At 52.0% G+C, this 18,009-nt stretch overlaps 1 protein-coding gene across 5 annotated transcripts; it reads left to right on the forward strand.

The window, feature by feature from the left end:
* Nucleotides 1–609: 609 nt before the first annotated feature.
* On the forward strand, nucleotides 610–15,249 carry TPX2 (TPX2 microtubule nucleation factor). 5 transcript variants are annotated; one of them, XM_068700018.1, is made up of 18 exons: nucleotides 610–763; nucleotides 4,703–4,853; nucleotides 5,094–5,219; nucleotides 5,402–5,522; nucleotides 6,063–6,194; nucleotides 6,694–6,744; nucleotides 6,873–6,995; nucleotides 7,413–7,546; nucleotides 7,739–7,896; nucleotides 8,328–8,499; nucleotides 8,646–8,784; nucleotides 8,999–9,215; nucleotides 9,420–9,518; nucleotides 10,221–10,397; nucleotides 10,541–10,687; nucleotides 10,964–11,075; nucleotides 11,714–11,901; nucleotides 12,303–15,249. In XM_068700018.1, exons 2-18 carry the CDS (start codon nucleotides 4,751–4,753, stop codon nucleotides 12,411–12,413), a joined length of 2,310 nt encoding a protein of 769 aa, XP_068556119.1. In that variant the 5' UTR covers nucleotides 610–763; nucleotides 4,703–4,750; the 3' UTR covers nucleotides 12,414–15,249. The 5 variants fall into 5 exon arrangements, with proteins under 5 accessions (XP_068556119.1, XP_068556121.1, XP_068556123.1 ...); XM_068700020.1 differs by having other exon boundaries at nucleotides 11,735–11,901; XM_068700019.1 differs by lacking the exon at nucleotides 610–763 and adding an exon at nucleotides 2,744–3,076.
* The last annotated feature ends 2,760 nt before the right edge of the window (nucleotides 15,250–18,009 follow it).

Here is an 18,009-nt window from a genome sequence, read left to right on the forward strand (position 1 = left end):
GTGCGCATGCGCCCAGGAGGGGGAGGGGCGGGCGCGGCACTGCGCAGGCGCAGAGGAGCAGGGGGAGGGCGGGGTTGGAGCGCCCCCTGCCGGCGGCGGCGCGGTGGTGCCGCTGTACCGCGACCAGGCCCCGGCCGCCCCGCAGCGCCTCTCCGGTGCCCCCCGCAGCTCCCCGAGCACCGTTCGGGCCCTGACGCGGCGGGAGGCCCGGCTGCCTCGGCTCGTGTGGCAAGGAGGTGGCTGAGGCCCGGCGGCTCCACGGGCACAGCTGGGCTCACAACGGAGCAGCCCCCGCTCCTACCGGGCAGGTGCTCGCGGCACAGCCCCGGCCCCGCCGCGCTCGGTGCCGCCGGGCGGGCGCCCCGGGCCCTGCCGAGCCCGCAGAGGGCGGCCGCGGGCCCCGAGAGGCGCCTGGCTGAGAGACCCGCCCCCAAGCAGCTGATTGGCTGCCTCAGGACATCACTCAAAGCGCTGCCCTTCCCTATTGGCTAAACTCCATCTCCCTGTGCATTATGGGAGTTGTAGTTTGCTTCCGGCTCTCCACACGCTACCCTGTGGGTTTGAGCCCTACGTTTCCCGTCACCCCCCGCGCGGCGGGCGGGCACATCCGGGTCCTCCCGGAGCCTGGCGGCGAATCGCCCAATCAGCGCGCGGCGGGGCCGTGCGGCGGGCGCTGATTGGCTGGTTCGGACGGCCGAGCCCCGTTTGAAATCCGTTAACGGCGGCGGGCGGGGGCGCCGCGCAGGGCGGCCGCGGCGCTGAGGTGAGTGGCGGCCGGGGGGGGCCCGGCGGGGCCGGGGCGGCTTCGGCACCTCTGGGAACCTCGGGAAGGGGCTCCCCTGGCCTCCGGTTGGCTCCCCCCCGCTCCCCGGTGCTGTCCCGGTCCGGTCCCGGTGCTGAATTCGCTGCCCCCGTTGGCCCCGGGCCCTGTTCCGGGCTCAGGCCTCGGTACCGCGGCCTCCAGGCTTCGATTTCTGCCATGCCGCCGGCTGGACCGGGACCGGGAGCGCCCCGGTGGTGAGGGGGGAACGGGGCCGGGAGCCCCGGTGGCGCCGTTCCGGTATCGACCCGGCCCGGTGGTTCCCCGTGGGGTCCTTGAGGTGGGCCGGTGGGGCTGAGGTGAGCCCCGGGACCGGGGATGGAGGCCTCGGGTGAGCGCGGAGCGGCCCCGTGCTCACCCCGAGGATGGAAGAAGAGGGACGGGGGGGACACGGCCGGGGGAACGGTAAGATCCCCGGTGTGGCACGGCTGAAGGAGAGGAGCCCTAACGCCGGTAATAACGAGCCTGCGGTGCCCGGTAGAGCCCCGTGCCCTGCGCCTCTCGGAGCTCGGTGCGCCCGGGGAGGTGTCGGGGGTGCTCGTTGTGGGCTGGGGGGGGCGTAAAGGCTGTTCGTGGGGAGCTGCAGCGCCGGCTCCTGGCTCCTCTCCTCGCTCCTCCTTTGTTGGAGGAGAAGTTGGCGGCTCAGGGTGGTCCGGGGAGCGCTGCGAGCTCCGCTCCTGCCTGGGTGTTTTTGGTCTGACAGCCTGCGTTTGGGCATTGCGGGATGGGGTGGGAGCCTTGTACTTGGGGTGATGAATTTAGCATCGGTTCTGTGCTGCGGAAACATCACTGGGAGAGGAAAACCAGAGAAGAAAGAGAAGCTGCAGATCCCGAATGGTTACAAGCACTCGCTTAACCCCACCGGGGGAGACGCGAGGATGCTGCTGGCGTCGTGCAGGAGAAGCTCACGTGGCAGCTCCGGGGTGGGATGGCTTCCACGAGGCTTTGGCAGGGCCGTGTCTCCGGAGAGGCCGCCTGCAGCCCTTCATAACAGGCCTCTTTGTGCGTCAGCCAGCAAAAAGCATCCGGGAGCTTTGGATCATCCGCTGTGTGCGAGGGGAGGAAAGGCTGGTGCTGCAGACATCAATTTTCTTCCTCTGCAGCTCTGCTTCTCTCTGACACGAGGGTTGGGAGGCTCCTTTGTCCCCAGCAGTGCTGTCACAGTTTCTCGATGACCGCCGGGCTGCTGCTCTAAAGTAAGAGGCTCTTTTGGTTAGATGATAACTGTGCTGAAGCGTTCCCTCACCACGTGCTTGGTGCCGAGTTCCTCGTGTTGCAGCTAGGCCAGGGCTGTGCTAGGTCTTGTTGGAGTTGTTCCTCTCAGGCCTTGTCCAGCTGAGATGTTTTTTGGCAGGAAATTGGCTACCGCACCGAAACAAAGAGGCCGAGCAGACCTGGGTGGAATCACGTCAGTGTTTTCAAGCTCATTTGGATTGGAGCGAGGTGTGAAGTTATTCCAAAATGCCTCCTGTGCCCGCTGTTGGATCAGGCTTATTCTGGGCCAGGAATTCTCGTCCCAGTTCAGCTCAATCCTTGCTCAAAGCCAACTGACCGAAACCAGGCCAAGGCACTCCTCTGGAACGTGCTGAGGAGTTACTCAAAGGAAACTCACTGTGCGGGGTGCCCAGGTTTGGGCACTGCCCAAGGGGCTGTGGCTGTGGCCTGCCTGGCTCTGCGAGGAGAAGCAAGGTGGTAGCTGTGTGGTCGCTTTCATCACGTTAATTTGGGCTGCTCCTAAAGCCAGGGGACCTGGTGCTGCCTCCTCCGAGCTCCTCTTGGTCCGGCTGCCACCCGGCTGGGCGCTGAGCCTGCTGCAGGAGGGGGCCGTGGGCTCCCTGCTCTGCGAGTGCTGGTGTCAGGGTGGGAGGTGAGGGATGTGGGGAGCAGGGCTCCCTTCTTTATGGTGTGGTTTAATGCAGGATTTCCTATTAATTTCCTAATAATTTCCTATTAACGAGGAGAAATGTTTGCACCTGGCTTCCCATGGAAGAGCCCTACAATAGAGGGCAGAGTTTTGCCTCCTGCCTTCAAAGCAAAGACTGAGATGTTGGTGATTCTGCCATCGAATTACAATCAGGTGTTTTTGAGTGCATTAAGGCAGCAGACCATGAGCTGAGCTTGGCTGAGCCCGTTTTTGGTTTCAGGCTCCGTAGCAGTGAGTGTCTCAGCAATAAATCACCGGCTGAGCACTGAGCTGCCTCCCAGCCCCCTGCTGCTTCCCAGCGATTCTCCTTCCCCGCAGGAGCTGGGGGACAGGTAAGGAGGTGCAGAGGGGATGCTGTGAGTTCCTCTGGCTGAAGCAGGCTCTGAGATTCATTCAGAATAACTCCTACACAAGCAACCTGGTGTGTGGAAGCGTGCTCCTGCTGCGCTCCTGCTGATTTCATGGCCACCTCAGCCCAGCCCGAGGGGCTCAGCGACAGGCGTCCCTCCCGGGCTGCCCAGGGCAGGACGGGAGCTTTACACGCTGAGAAGTTGGAGTGATTTGGGTGACGTGAAGCAGTTTCAGCAGCAGTGGTACGAGGCGCTGTGAAACACGACGCCCGGAGCTTGGCTTGGCGGGCTGGCTGGGCAGGGCGAGGGCAGAATGCAGATGACGCATTTGATTTTAAAATAAGGGGATGGTGTTGACAGAAACCTTATCTTGATTGAGGGTGGTAGGAAAGCATCCGATTCCAGCCGTGTCTTGAGCTCGCTTGCGGTTGGTTTTGGCTCTGATTCTTCTGTTTGCCTTCTCTGGGTCTTGCCCTGCCATCTTCAGCCGTGTGGATGATGCTTCTCTGGTGGCCTTCTGCCCCCAACAGCAGCACTGTGGGGCTGGGGCTCTGGGGGCTTCTGTGGGGCCACCTCCAGGAGGAGGTAGGGCTGACGGCTGGAACCAGCAGCAGTGCCTCCCAAACGCTGCTTGGATTTACTCCTAAATGTGTTCTTATTTATGGAGCACACCGTCCAAGCTGAACCATGCTCTGCCTGGACCCATGGCAGAGGTCTCATACTTCGTGGATCACAAATGTGCTGCTTTAGAATTGTTTAAACTCAAAAAAAGCAGCGTCCAGGTGATTTCCCGTGGGAGAGTTGTATAATGTCCTCCTGGGCTCTGCCTTGCAGCTGCGTGAGGCATCCCGAGAACACCTTTGCAGGAAGGTTTTGTTGCAGTTTGCAGATTTATAACGGAGCTGCTGGCTTTGTTCCTGTTCCCTCGTGTTTAATAACACCTGTTGACACAGGGATTCCTTCTGCTGTCAGTGCTCCACTAATTAACTGCAGGGACTGTTCTTGACACTCCCGCAGCACGCGGTTTGTTTATAGCCTGGCCGCCCTCTCGGGGCAGTGCCCGGGGACTCGCCAAGCACCCCGTGCTGCTGCCTTCCTGCTGCTGGTAACAATGCTACGCAGAACTCTTCTGTTTTGGAAATGGATATTCTCCGCAGAGGAGCGCGCCGGTGTTATTAGTTCTTGTTTGTAGCCCTCTGAGGGAGAAAGACAGAGCTTTGCAGTGCTCTGGAGTTGTCAGGCGCTTGCTCTATAAATCTGTGCTGTAACAGTTAGAGCTCCTCTTTGCTGTGTGCCCTCAGGGAGGGAAGGGCAAATCAGTCACTTGGAAAGGCTTTGTGTTTTGCTTCCTTCTGAAAATGCACTTCTAGCACCTCCAGGCACAAAGGAAGCCTTTGAGATACGGCCTTTTGAGGGTTTTGAACCTGCATTGCTTGTGAGCCCTTCTGTCCAAAGGCTGTGAATCCTCCTGTGGTACAGAACGTGCCAAAGACTCTCAGTGTCTGTCTCTAGAAACAGTGGAGAGGGAAAGAGGTGGAGAACGGGGTGGGTGGCTGACACCTCTGCTGGGGTTTGCTGTAGCAGCTCACCAGTGCTCGTTCTCTGAAGGACTAACGGTGCGAGCGGAGGACTCCCAGGGACAGCGTGGAGGCGAAGATGTCTCACCCAGAGTCTCGCTATTCCTTCGATGTCCCAAACCCTTGCATCAACTTCGCGACGTTGAGCGAGGATGACGGCTACAACGCAGACTCCTGGTTTGGTAAGTTGTCTGCAGCTCCTCGATTTGACTTCTCTTTGGTTGAGAGCTTGGCTTCTGTGCCAGTGGATTAGTCAAATTGTTGGCTGCATCATTCATCATACTTGGGTTTTGGTTCTGTATTTAAACTTTGATTGTGATCTGTAATTTGATGGATGGCTTCGTTAACAATACCTCTGGATGCCGTTACGATGTTATAAACTCCTGATGTGGGCCGTGCAGTGAAAGTCTCTTTCCTCGCAGACCAACAAGCAAACCTGGAGAATATCCCCCCTGCAGAAAATCGGGCCAAGATCTTGCAGAGCAGCCCTGCTTTGTCGAAGCCTGATGCTGTTTGTTCTTCTGCCACATCACAAGAAATAACAATGGGTAAGCTGGCAGGGGATGGGTAGGAGGGGGTAAACTTGACTTGTTTTTCACTAGGGTAGTGAAAAGGCCTCAGTCTGGCTCTTTTGGGACCATCTTATCCTGTTGTCCAGCAAAGGTCCCTTGCAGCTTCATGTTAGCACGTGTCTTTGCGTATATATGAGCTGACCTCTGTCACTTTTCAGCTGAAAACTGTGGTGAAGAGGATGGTGAGGCAGAAAACGCGCAGTCCAGCGTGGTTCCTCAGAATATTGCTGGGTCCCTGACAAGCTGGAGAGCTGCTGCTCCTGCAAACGCATCTCAAAGGTGAAATACTGGTGTTCGCTTCGTGTGCGGGTTGGTGGTGTACCTAAGCAGGTCCTCGCTCTCAGCGTGTGCAGTTCCAGCTGTTTTGGGGTCATCCTAAAGGACTGGAGCTCCCCAGCACCGATCATGTATTGGTACAGCTGAGCCGCTTGCTAATCAGGAGGGGCAGTCTGGAGGGGTGGAAATGTAATGCAGCGTCTCACATACTTCTCAAATGAGACTTGCACTGGGAGCTTCTGGAATGTGAGGATATCTGAAACTGGAGCTGAAGCAGCTTATAAAGTTTCTTTGTTTATATCTGAGTAGGGCAGAACTCATTCTTGATATGAATGCAAGGGGCTCTCTACACTCACACACCAAAGAACATTAGGCTTGTGGATTGTAAAGCTGAAGTAATTCGTGCTGCATTTGGATTTTTAGGTTAAGCACACAGCTCGCACAGAGCACGTTGGGGCTGGGTAATGCTGTGGCAGTGTTGCACTGATTGTGCCCTCTCAGACCCCGTGGGAAGGCTAAACTCCATTTTCTGTTCCACTCCAGAGCGGGCAGGAGACCAGTTACGAAGCAGAGAAGAACACAGCAGCGCAAGCAGCCAGCACGGGTCAAAGCAGACAAAAATGCTACTGCATTGGCTAGCAAGGAAGAGGTTCCACCCCTGAAAAAAATGAGAATGTATGTCAGAGCCCTTCTGTTGGGGGCTGGGGAGGGGGATAAGTCCCTTTCTTTTGAAAGGCTTTCCATTTTGCTGAAGGGTTCTCACAGAGGACGGTGCAGAAGGTTTAGAGGCAGCTGACCTCATCCTGATTCCAGATACTGGTTTCATAAACGAGAGAAAGTGGCTGTAAGACATGAAGGCAGTGCTCTGTGTGGAGGTGTGAATGGAACAGGCTTGGGTTTCTGAAGCTTCTTATTACATACTCAGTGTCTGTCAGCTAGCTTAAATCAGGCTTAACTTGTCCATCAGGAGGTCATCAGGAGGAGCTGCAGCTAAAACATTTCTCAAACTAGCTTGACCACTAAGATATTGTACAGTGATAAGCTTAAGGTCAGGAATTTCATTAAAAAAGGCAATCTTTCAAATGCTGTTGTACGTGGATGAACTATAGTATTCCTACCCTCTGAGGGAAAAGCTGAAGTTCCCAAACTCAGCAATTAATCTTCCCTTCTACAGCCTTAGCGTCCCAGGGAAAGCTAGACGATCCTTACCTGGGCCCTTGGCGAGGTAAGGCCGGTCTGGCATACCTTAGAACTCACCAGGTGTTGGGATGTTCTGCATGGTGGTGAGAGCTGCAGGTGATCTTTCACTTAGAGCACAGCAATTGAGTGATTTGTTGTAATTTAATACCCTAGCTCTGGCAGCAAAGAGAAGCTGACAGAAGCATCCCCAAAGAAAGAGCCGTTGCATCCTCCTGACCGTTCCCCAGGAAGAGGGAAAAGCAAACTGACCATGCCCTCCACACCAACGATGTTAAAGTAAGTACCTTTTTGGTGACTGAAGCTTGTCTTTGCTGGTGGTGGGTGCTTTAGCTGACAGCCCTGGCTAGAATGTTTTCCATGTCAATTTAGCATGTGGTGGCATTGCGTTTAGTAAACACTAAATCAAGGCAACAATATTAGGATGAAATGCACTTCAACTTGTGCAAAGAAAAACTTTACCTCTTGATTTGAGGAAAAAGTTCTCCTCTCTAAGCATGCATACAACAACTGGATATGTAGGACGGGCATTACTGCCAGCTTCCCTGAGGAAACAAAATCCCAGCAGATCTTTTCTGAACAATATATTTTTATAAAGTGACGCTTCTGCAGTGAAGTCAGAAACAAACATGTTCTTATACGCCAATAAGCAGTGAAGCAGGAAGGCACAGCTCAGTCCTTAATGTGCTTCTGCAGGAGGACCAATCTTGCTGGCAAGCTGAAGAGTACAGAAGAGCAGGAGTTGGAAAAGATGCAGCAGTTGCAGCGGGAGGTTATGGAGCTGCGGAAGAAGAACGAGGAGTCCCTGAAAGCAGCTATTGCTGGAGCAGGTGAGCTCTTCTAATGTAGACCTGCCAATAAACTGCCTGGAAGTAGTTTTATTTTGTCACGTCTTAAAATATTATAGATGAGTTCTCCAGAAACTGCTCAAGTTGTTAGAAATAAATGCCTCTTTTTCCCAAAGTCCTCCCCTGATCCTACTCTAAAACACTTCCAGATCTTACATGCTCTTTCTTCCCTAGGACAACCTGTGAAGAGAACTGTTGGTCAAGTAACAAAGCCAATTGACTTTCACTTCTGCACGGATAATAGAATTAAACAACATGGGGAAAGCCAGCCTGAGAATGAGTACAAGGAAGTGGATTTTGCAGCAGTGCTGAGGAAGCACCCTTCTTCTCCGGTAAGAATCAGTATTGCCAGCAGTCAGCTGGCTGATTCTTCACACCACCACCTTTCTCCTTTAGCACGTGCTGCTGGCAGCCCTCTTAGCTGCTAGGTACATAGGAGAGGCGAGTGTTGTGCATATGTAACTTAGTTTACTGCATGTCTGCTCTGCCACAAGATACTAAAGGACACTTCTGGGGGGAAAAAAAGTGTCTTTAATGTCAGATCTACTGGTCACCACACATGCTTCATTCAGTCTCCTATCTCATATGGTTTCTCGATAGGACTAGTCACGTGCAAGTTCAGACAGTTGAGTCACATCTATGTAATGTGAAGCATCGCCACCTTTTTATGGTGAAGGGACAGTTATTGTGTATTAGTGAGGAAAGGAAGTGTTATCGAAGCATCCTTCTGTTAAATGGCCATAATGACTTTTTTTGTTTCCAGGCGCGACTGCCAAAGGGACCCACTGTCCCCAAACCCTTCAATCTGTCCCAAGGAAACAAAAGAAAACTTGAAGAAACCACGTCAGAATACGTGTCGCTTGCTGAGCAGGTCGAAGCATTCCAGAGACGCACACCCTCTCGTTACCATTTGAGGAGCAGGAAATCCGAGGAAGGTGAGCAGTCTCAGCTATGTCCAGCCAGCAAGCTATCTACAGAGGTGGTAGTAGAAAAAGATGCTTTGGTTGCTGTGCTGAGCAAATAATCTGTCTGTCTGCAGGCCTTGCTATTAACTGCTAGTCTTTGTACCTTGAATTTCTAGGCCCGGTCTCAAGAAAGCCGGTGAAGGCTCGGCTTACAAACCCTAAAACTCCACTGCTTCAAACAAAGCATCGCTTCAGACCTGTCACCTGCAAGAGTGCAGCGGAGCTGGAAGCAGAGGAACTAGAGAAAATTCAACAGTAAGTAAAGGTTGACTCTAGTCTTCTAAGAATTGCACTGCAAATAACATCTGAAATGCCGCTTCTCAGGAACACTAACAAGAGCTGCACACAATGCAACACAACTGCTTCTGTACCTGACTATTGCTGTCCTATATTGTGAGAAGCCAGTAGCTAGAAGCTGTATCTTGCCACATGAAATGCTTAGGTGACTCTCTCTATTATTCCTGTGTAGGTACAAATTCAAAGCACGAGAGCTTGATCACAAAATCTTAGAGAGTGGACCAGTCCTGCCCAAGAAACCCCCTGTGAAGGAGCTCACGCAGCCTGTTGGCTTTGATTTGGAAATAGAGAAAAGGATTCAGGAGCGTGAGAGTAAGAAGCAGCAGGAAGAAGAGCACTTCGAATTCCATTCCAGGCCGTGTCCAACTAAAATCCTGGAGGATGTTGTGGTAAGAAGTTTAGTAATGCCCAGGAATTCAGACTAAGGTGGCCATTAGTTTCAAAACATCCTTAGCTATGTTTTATGTATTTAACTTCCAGTAAATGTTGTCTGTAACTAGATAAGAGCTGCAGTTTGTACCTACTGCTATATCAGATGGTTTCTCAGTTACACTTGTTGACTTGGGCGACCACTTACTGACTTTTCTGAACAGGGTGTTCCGGAGAAGAAAGTGCTTCCAGTTACAGTCCCCAAGTCTGCTGTCTTTGCCTCAAAAAGCAGAACCCGAATGTCTAACAGAGATGAAGAGAAGGTAATTGTTGTGAGCGTGCTGTAGTCAAGCCTTCCTTTCCTACCATGGTGACTGCCTCAGCTGGTCCTGCATTCGCCAGCTGGGTTTGGTGCTCTGCTTTGGCTAACCCCTGCCCTCCTGTTGGGCACTTCCCTTCCTCTGTGCCATTCCCTGCGAAAGACTTAGCTGCTGCTTCTTGCTTTGCAAAAATGAATCCTCTAATAAAATAACTCTTTAAAACATGAGGCCGCTGACCAGGCTGAGGTGTTGCTGCTACAAATGAGGGAAGTAAACCCTGCTTAGGCTTCTAGATGATAAAAAGGACACTGGCCTTCTCTGTTTGTTGCTGAGAAGGGCAGATGTTGCACATGACCTTCCTTACCTCGGTCACTCTAGCACCCTAAAGGTAGGGTGCAGGATTCAGAACACTTCCTGCTTTTCTTCCCTTCCTCTTGTGAAGAGGAGGCTAAAGAATTAGTCTAATTTTGGTTGAGTACTAGAAGTAGTAGCCCTTTAGAAAGAGAAACATCTTGTCTCTGGTTCAGGTTGCCTGTAAATTATAGGTACTTGGTAGGATACTGCGAGAAGATGGTGTTTTACTGATGCTGTTATGACTCTTTTACAGGAATTCTAGTCTTTTTGTGGTAGGAATTGTAGTCTTTTTTCTGCAAAAATCCAAAGTGTAGTGCTGTGTGTCAGATCCTAACACCAATATCTCCTTAGGAAAAGGAAGCAATGCCCGTGATCAAAGCTAACCCTATGCCACATTACGGAGTGCCCTTCAAACCTAAAATGCCAGAACAGAGGCATGTGGAAGTTTGCCCTTTCTCTTTTGATTCCCGTGACAGAGAGCGGCTAATACAAAAAGAGAAAAAAATAGAAGAATTGCAGAAGGAAGAGGTAAGAGCTAGAAATTACCTTGTATTCCACTCCTTAAGTGGAAAGGGTGTTGCAGGACTTGCCTTCTGCTGTTGGCTGTTAAGCACCCAAAGCTTTGTGCCTTTGAGGAAATGGCAAGGAATTCTTCAAGCTCTTTCTTTCAGGTGCCAAAGTTCAAGGCGCTACCTCTGCCTTATTTTGACCGTGTTAAGCTGCCAGAAAAGAAGGTCAAAACCCCAACTCAGCCTGAACCATTCCATCTGCAGATCGATGAAAGGGGAGCTGCTAAGCTACAGAGCTGGAAACAGCAGGTAGGGTAACAAAGACAACAGGTATGAACAGACTTAACATAGCTAGTTGAGCTCAACTGCAGCAAGAGTCCTGCTTGAGTTTAATTAGTATCTGTCAGGCAAGAATTAATGCATTGTTTTGTCTTTAGTATTTACTCTGCTAATATTTTCTATGTGACTGACTTGATCAGAAATCAAACTGGCTTTTCCAGTGTCAGGAGAGCTGAATTCTGGGTGGGGGAAGATGTTTTTTTTTTCTGTTATGCCTGGCACTTGATGGCTTTCCTTCTCGTGCAGCTTAAAGAAGACTTGAAAAGGCAGAAGGAGGCAGCATGTTTTAAAGCTCGCCCCAACGTGGTGGTGCACCAGGAGCCTTTTGTGCCTAAAAAGGATAATAAGCCAGTATCAGGTAGAGTTACAGTACTTGCTGCACGGGCTTGGTTGATAACTCAGAACTGATGTCACAAAGTGATGCTTAGAGTTGCTGACACCTTTACCAGCACAGCCAGTATTGCTGCGCACTTAATCAACTAATTCCCTACCAGCTTGTATCCCCAGGGAGAGGAAGGGTTTCCTCTCCACTGCCCCCCTGTCCTGCACTAACACAGCAGCTGTATTTAACAGCTATGCTACAATTGGCAGATGATTGATGTGCAGTAGCTTGGGATAAGGGTATATAATATGCAAGGAGCTCCCTGTAGAGACAGATGGTATTTCTGCAGCAGCTGTCAGTCTTTTTCTCCCATTTGTAATAAGATGAAGGCATCTCCAGCTTAGTTTGTGTGGAGCTAGCTAAAAACTTGTTTGTACTAACAATTGTGTGCTTACTCCCTCCTATGAGGACACCCGTGGCAAGGGTAACATCTGCATTAATGCTGCTCGCATTTGGCCGTAAGCTTTTCTTTTCCCCCAGAACCCCACCTGTGTCTACTAACCACTCTTACGAGGTGAAGCGCTCCAGAGTGAGGCTTCCATTTGATACTAGTAGTGCTCTGCTTTACCTGACCGCCTTTGCACCAATGTTATCCCCTCTATTTCTAACCTTAGAGAGCCTTTCTGGTTCTGTAGTTCCTGAAAGTTTTGAGCTGGCAACAGAGAAAAGAGCTAAGGAGCGACAGGAATTTGAAAAACGATTGGCAAACATAGAAGCCAGAAGGGAGAGACTTCAAGAAGAGGCCAGACAGCGAGAAGAAGAGCGTGAAAAAGAAGAAGTTGCTAAGCTAAGACAAGAACTGGTAAGCGAGCTATTTCTAAACAGGGACCCAAAGGGATGTGTGAATGTACTAAGTGAGCTAATGTCAATGTTGAGCTGCTTTTAAGACGGTATTCTCAAGTTTCCCTGTCACAAGCTGACTCCTTGCTAATGTCATAGCAGTTCTTTTTTTTTTTTTTTAAAAAAAAAAAAAAAGCTCTGAAAATCATCAGCTGCCTCAGCTGTAAACACCTAGCTGTTGGAGCAGAATAATCCTCGTAAAACCCACAACCCCAAAGTGTTTTGTGAGCTCCTTGTGGCTCCCTCCAGTGCCTGGGGCAGAGCGGTGGTCTTGCAGATGGATATCTGCCTGCATCCTACCTGCGTGTTTCAGCTTTGTCTCAACTGCAGCCGTTTGTCTCATTTTGTTCTTGGTTTTCCCAGGTCCACAAGGCAAACCCCATACGCAGATACCGCAACGTAGAAGTGAAGGCCAGCGACCAGCCGCTAACGATGCCGAAGTCTCCAAACTTTTCAGATAGGTTCCGCTGCTGATGTGCGTCCCTGTGACAGCAGGAGGGAGAGCACATCCTGCTCCACACTCTTGACAGGCAGAGAGGGAACAGTTGTTTTTAGTGACTTCTCAGTCTCAACTCTTACACTTGGCTCCGTTATTGTTATATTGGGTGGTTTAACTCCAGCTGAGACAGGTGGCAGAGGCACAGCATACAGGGAGTGCCACACAGTCTCCAAGGCTTCTTTTCATATCTAGACACCTTGGTCTCTAAACTAGGTAAACTAGGTTTTTGATATTGTGTACAAACATAGTGTACTTAAACTAAATAAAAATTCATAATCTGATGGCTGTCTATTGATAGCACATTGAATCCCTTTACTGCAAAAGAGGTTTTCGTAAAGGGCACTCTGAAGTTATAGGGATGTGCACATCTGGAAGAGCTGCCTTCTCTGTACATTGAAGCATTGATTTCACATTTGTCTCTTAGGCATTTAGTTTATATCTCAAGTTTGAGTTGTGTTGAGTACCTTGAGGCTTCCCCAAGCCAGCATGTTGCAGGTCTGTCTTGTTGGTGTTCAGATGAATGCTAAGATTAATCTTGCCCACGCTTTAAAGTAGTTCCCTGTGTATATTAGAGCATTAAACCTTCAGCTGTTTTACAGCTGAAGTCATTCTATTTGGGGAATCAGTTAACTGGCAAATGACTGCTCGCTGCCTCCCTGGCTCGTGCTAGCACAATTATCCTGGCTAAAGATGCATTGTCTCCCAGCCAGTCTGGTGTGGCTAGCAGAGCTAAATATAGGTCAAATGCTCTAATGTGCTAGCAGGCAAAACTTCCAGTATTGTTAAAGAGGTGATCAAATCTAGATTAAACTTCACTAAGAATGATTTCTTCCCTTAGCATTGTAAAAGGCTTTCGAGACTTGTAAGGCTGTGCAGACTTTCCCCTCATCTTCAGAGATGCAAAAGGCAGAAAGCCTTTTGCGAGCTAAATTGAAAGATGAACACTTACTGTACCTGAAGATATTTTTTTTTGGCAGGAATTCCCCTGAAAAGTGAAATGCTGGGGGGCTACAGCAGCTGCAATCTACTGCCAGCAGTGAGAAAGTGTTTTATAGGAGCATATTAAACTCCAGCTCTTCTAATGGAAGGTTTCCCTGCCCGTGGCAGGGGGATTGGAGCTAGGTGATCTATAAGGTCCCTTCCAACTCAAACTTTCTATGATATTCTATGAAAGAACACCAGCCTCAAAAAGGAGGAAAAGAAAATTTAAAGCTTAAGGACATGAGGATTCTTGCTTGGTTGTGTAGTTTTAAGTGCTGTGCAGGTAGGGAGCAAGTGACTAAGGAACTCAAGACCAAGGTATTTTGTAGAAGCATGTCAGTACCAAAAAGTGAGTGATGGTGGAGCAGCAGAGCTGCTTCAAAGCGGTGAGCTAAAAGGCAAGGCTCCTTCTAGCCTAAGCTTTAGCTTTTCTTTCTTTCCTGAGGACCTTCTTATGTATGTGACAGAATTGAGCCTGAAAGATTGACTTAGTTGTACAGAATGGCTTAAGTCATTTATTTTTTTTTTACTGACTTTGCCAATAGCCCCATGCTGTTGAACTGAGGGTAGCTTTGTCAGAGTGATGCTGTCAACAGCCTGGCCAAAGAGGCTGTCACAAGTAGCTACTGACAGCCCTGCTGGCATGCAGCTTACCAGAATGACAGGAGCAAGAAGAACTTGTAAGTATCCTTTTCCTGATGGAAACTGCTCAGATTTGTGTGGGTCTGACCAAAGGTGTGTGGATTTTTTTTTTTCTCAGTCTGCCTTAAACTTGTTGCTGTCTCAGTGGAGCTATTCCATCTGATCTGCTAGACAGAGAAATTGGGACCTTGAATGTGCAGTCAAGGAAACTTCTGCAGCCTTAAATGCCAGCTCCTGTGAAGCAGGCCGTGTGTGGGCAGCAGGAGCTGTAAATATTCATGGCAAGGCAGAGGAAAGCCTGAATGCTGCTGAGCTGTGGAAGAATGTACAGGCAAGCAAGATAACAGGGCTGCTGAGCTGGAGCAGATATTGACCCGTGAATGATGGAGCAACTGGATTTCTGTGATGGCCTTACATGGCTCCTGCTTCAGCCTCGAGGAAGGGTTCATATGCCTGATAGCTTGTCAGGTTTTTTTTTCCAGCTATAGCATTGGGTCTAATAAAAGATATTACCTCTCCCTGCAGCCACGGCCTCTTATATTCCCCATACGCTGCAAACTTGGTGAAAGAGGGCCTAAAGGGGCCCTGCCTTGTGTGGTGTGGGGCTTCTTAAAACTGCTTTAATGTAGGAAACCTGTAAATAAAGGGTGTCCTGGAGCTGAATGTCAGTCACAAAGGGGCTTGGTTAAGGCTTCAAGAAAGAAATGGGCAGATGACAGCTTGTCCCACTAGAGTGGAAGTGGGGGAATCGAGTTACAGGAACGGAGCAGTAGATCAGGATTTAACCAAGCTCTAGCACGTGCCTTTAGCCTTGGGGTAGGATGACAAAGTGGTGTAAAATCTGTGTTCTTTCCGTGTGTGTTTTGTAACTTTGGATTTTGTAACTTTTTGTTTTTTAAATATTTGTTTGTTTTTTTTTTAAATGTATTCAAAACTCGCCACCACGGCCTGCTCATAAAGCTGATGAGTGGGGCCAGGTATAATCAAGTAGAACTTCACCCAGCTTCACTTCTACTCTAACCTCTCTGCTCTTCTTCCAAGTTCTGTTTCTGTGAAGTAATTCTCTGAGCTCGGACTAGAACAGGAGTTAAGCCGCGATATTTCCTGGACTTCATCTTGAAGAGTGGCTGTGAACTGGAAGCTGTTAGCTGGTGAAGGAGATTGTTATTAAAAGCCTTGATTACACTCTCAGAGCCTCGGTTCTCATTCACTTCTCCGCGGGGGTATCCTGGGGACTTTTGGCACTGGCCTGCGGGGTGCAAACAAACCGTGCCTGGCCCCAGAGGTGCCCTGACCCTCTGCAGAGTGGCTGCAGGACTCACTCCTGCTCTTTCCATCCCCGTGGCTCTGTGCTTGGTCCATCCTGGGGCTGCTGCGTTGCTCCGGGAAGGTTTTCCTTTGCCTGTTAGGACTTTCCCCATCCCATTGCTTGCGCCTGGCACCCAGGATCACCGCTCGCCCAGGGAAGTCCGGAGTGCTGATGGAAGCAGTTAAACCCTTGCCCGCGTGTCTGGCTTGGCCCCGCGGGGCCCGGGGTGGCCGGTTTGTGTTACAGCGTGTGGCCGGGGCTCAGGTGGGGCCGTCGACCGCTCGATTTAGCCGAGGTGTTGAGTTTCCTGGAGCACGGACGAGCCTTGGCCCGGCGCAGGGAGCCTTCCTTACCCATGAAAAAGCGTAAAGGTTAAAGTGTGCTGCTGCTGCAGTTGTGACAACCCAGTAGCTAGGGAACGGGCGTGCTTGATGCCGAGCCAGCTCGCCCCAGGACAGCCTGTTTTCCAGCTGCAGGCAACGCAGGCTCTGGCTCAAGCTGCTGAATGGGGAGGGAAAACACCCCCCAGCCTGGGAAACCTGCGTCGTGGCTGCTTTGCTTCCGTGCTCCGCAGGGCCCTGGAGCTCTGGGCTGGCCATCCAGGGGCTTTTTGAGGCAGCGTGTCCCAAATCCTGGTGTGCAAAATCCCGGTGTGCAGGCAGCTTCTTAATAAGAGTTTAAGACTGAAAAAGCCTGAAAAGCCTGAAAGCAGCAGAGGAAAGCCTGCTGGGCTCCAGGGGGTGCTCTCGGTGGCTTTTGGCACTCCCAGGGCTCACGGCACCCATGGGCTGCTGCTCCCTCACCGAGTCCTCGATGGAGCAGTCCTGGATGCTCTTTCTTACTGGAAGGGCAGAAGGAGAAGGCTGGCAAAAAGGTGGTGAAATGATGGAGAGGTGGCCCCCAGGTGCCTGGTGTGAAGGAGCCCTGCGTGCCCGTGGTGCTCCAACCTCCACCCAGAACAGCTGCACCAGCACCACGGTCACCGCTTTGTGGGGTGGTGGAAGCGACAAATCCACTCCTTTGTGACCCCTCTGGGTTCTCTGCTCAGTGCCTGCCCCCCTTTGATGCCTGCAGAGACCCCCGAGAGCAGAGCCAGGCTTGCTGAGGGCACGGATCCGAGCTGCGGGGGGTGCCCAGGGGCTGTTTGGGAGCCCCAGGGGTAGGTAATAGATTTTTTTTTTTTTTTTTTTTTAAAAAAAAGAGCCTCCATTGTACAAAGCAGCTGGTTCTGCTCACAGCCGGAGCACAAAGGAAAAGGTTACGGCTGAGCTGGGATGGTGGGGCCCTGCCAGGAGCATTCCCAGGACCCAGCCCTGACAGCGGGGCTGGTTTGGAGGCAGAAATAGCACCGAGCCCCAGCCCTGCAGGTTTGTTCTCGCAGATAATCGCTTCCTTAGGCTGCTGCCAGCTGAGCACCTTGCTGGGGTCGTGCAGCTGCTGGAGCAGGGCTGTGGCAGCTCCATCCCCACCCCTGCATCCCCATCCCAGGACCACACGGGTTGGCGACACCGTGGGGAGGCATTTTGGGCACCTCCCTGCCCTACCCAGCTGGGTAGGAATGGGCCAGGTCCTCCAAAAGGTTGATCCTGGAGCTTTCCCCATCCAGGTTTGTATTTAAGGCTTTAACAAGCAGAAACCACAGGAGGCAGAGCTCAGCAGGAGCCCCGTCCCCCCTCGCTGCCCCCCATCATCACCCAAAACCCCTTCCCCTGCTCCGTGGGGGCTCCCTGCACCCTCCCCGGGGTGCCCTGGGCGAGGTGGCCGTGGCTCCTGGCCACCCCATGGGGGTCCCAGCCCAGCTCCATCCCCGTGCTGAGCCCCCAAACCTTGGTGGTGCCCCCGCTGTGGGGCTCAGGGGGAGGCGTTTGGCTGTGCCAGGGGGTCCCCATGGTGTTTTTGGCCCTGGGCAGTGCCCCCCAGGAGCCGGGGGCAGCTCCTGGCTGGGTGCTTTCACCCAGCGGGGCTGGCAGGGGAGGGCTGGGTCCTGTTACCCTGGGGTTCCTCCTGCAAACCTCAAATGACCACCTCCACCCCCCGGCAGAAACCCGAGAGAGACACACACGGAGCCTGTGTGCCCTTGAGCAACGCTTTCCTCACCTTAAGTTTCAAAGATTTCAAGTAAACAAGGCTCTGCTGGCTGGGGGCGTGAGGCAAAAAAAAAAATAAACGGTGCAACCTTTGGGGCTGAATCATCTCCAGGCCCCAAAACCCCTCTGGGCACCTCCGGCAGGGTCTCTCGGTGCCCGTGCGCCTGCAGGCAGCCCCGACCCATCCGGCAGCACCCCTGGGTCCTTTTTTCCTTTTCCTGATCCCCAAAATATTCATTCTGATTCCCATTTCTGCCTCTCAGCTGGTTCCCAAGCGCAGCTGCAGCAGGGACCGGGGTTGGTGCCGCGGCTCCCCGCTGACATCCCCTCTGCTTTGGGTCATGCCCATGGGCACCGCGTGGCACTGGGGGAGCCAAAATTCCCCCCCGGAGCCACTGTGCCACGCTGCTGGGGACAGCCCAGCCCCTGCAGGGAGCTGGGGGGTGCCCATGCGGGGCCACCCGGTGCCCCCCCAGCCGTGCCGGTGAGCGGTGCCCGTGCCGGCCGGCAGGAGCACGAGGAGTGGCGTGTCCTTTGAACGGGCTCCAGCAG

This window comes from Anas acuta, chromosome 16, assembly GCF_963932015.1.
Source record: "Anas acuta chromosome 16, bAnaAcu1.1, whole genome shotgun sequence".
Taxonomy (NCBI): Eukaryota; Metazoa; Chordata; class Aves; order Anseriformes; family Anatidae; genus Anas; species Anas acuta.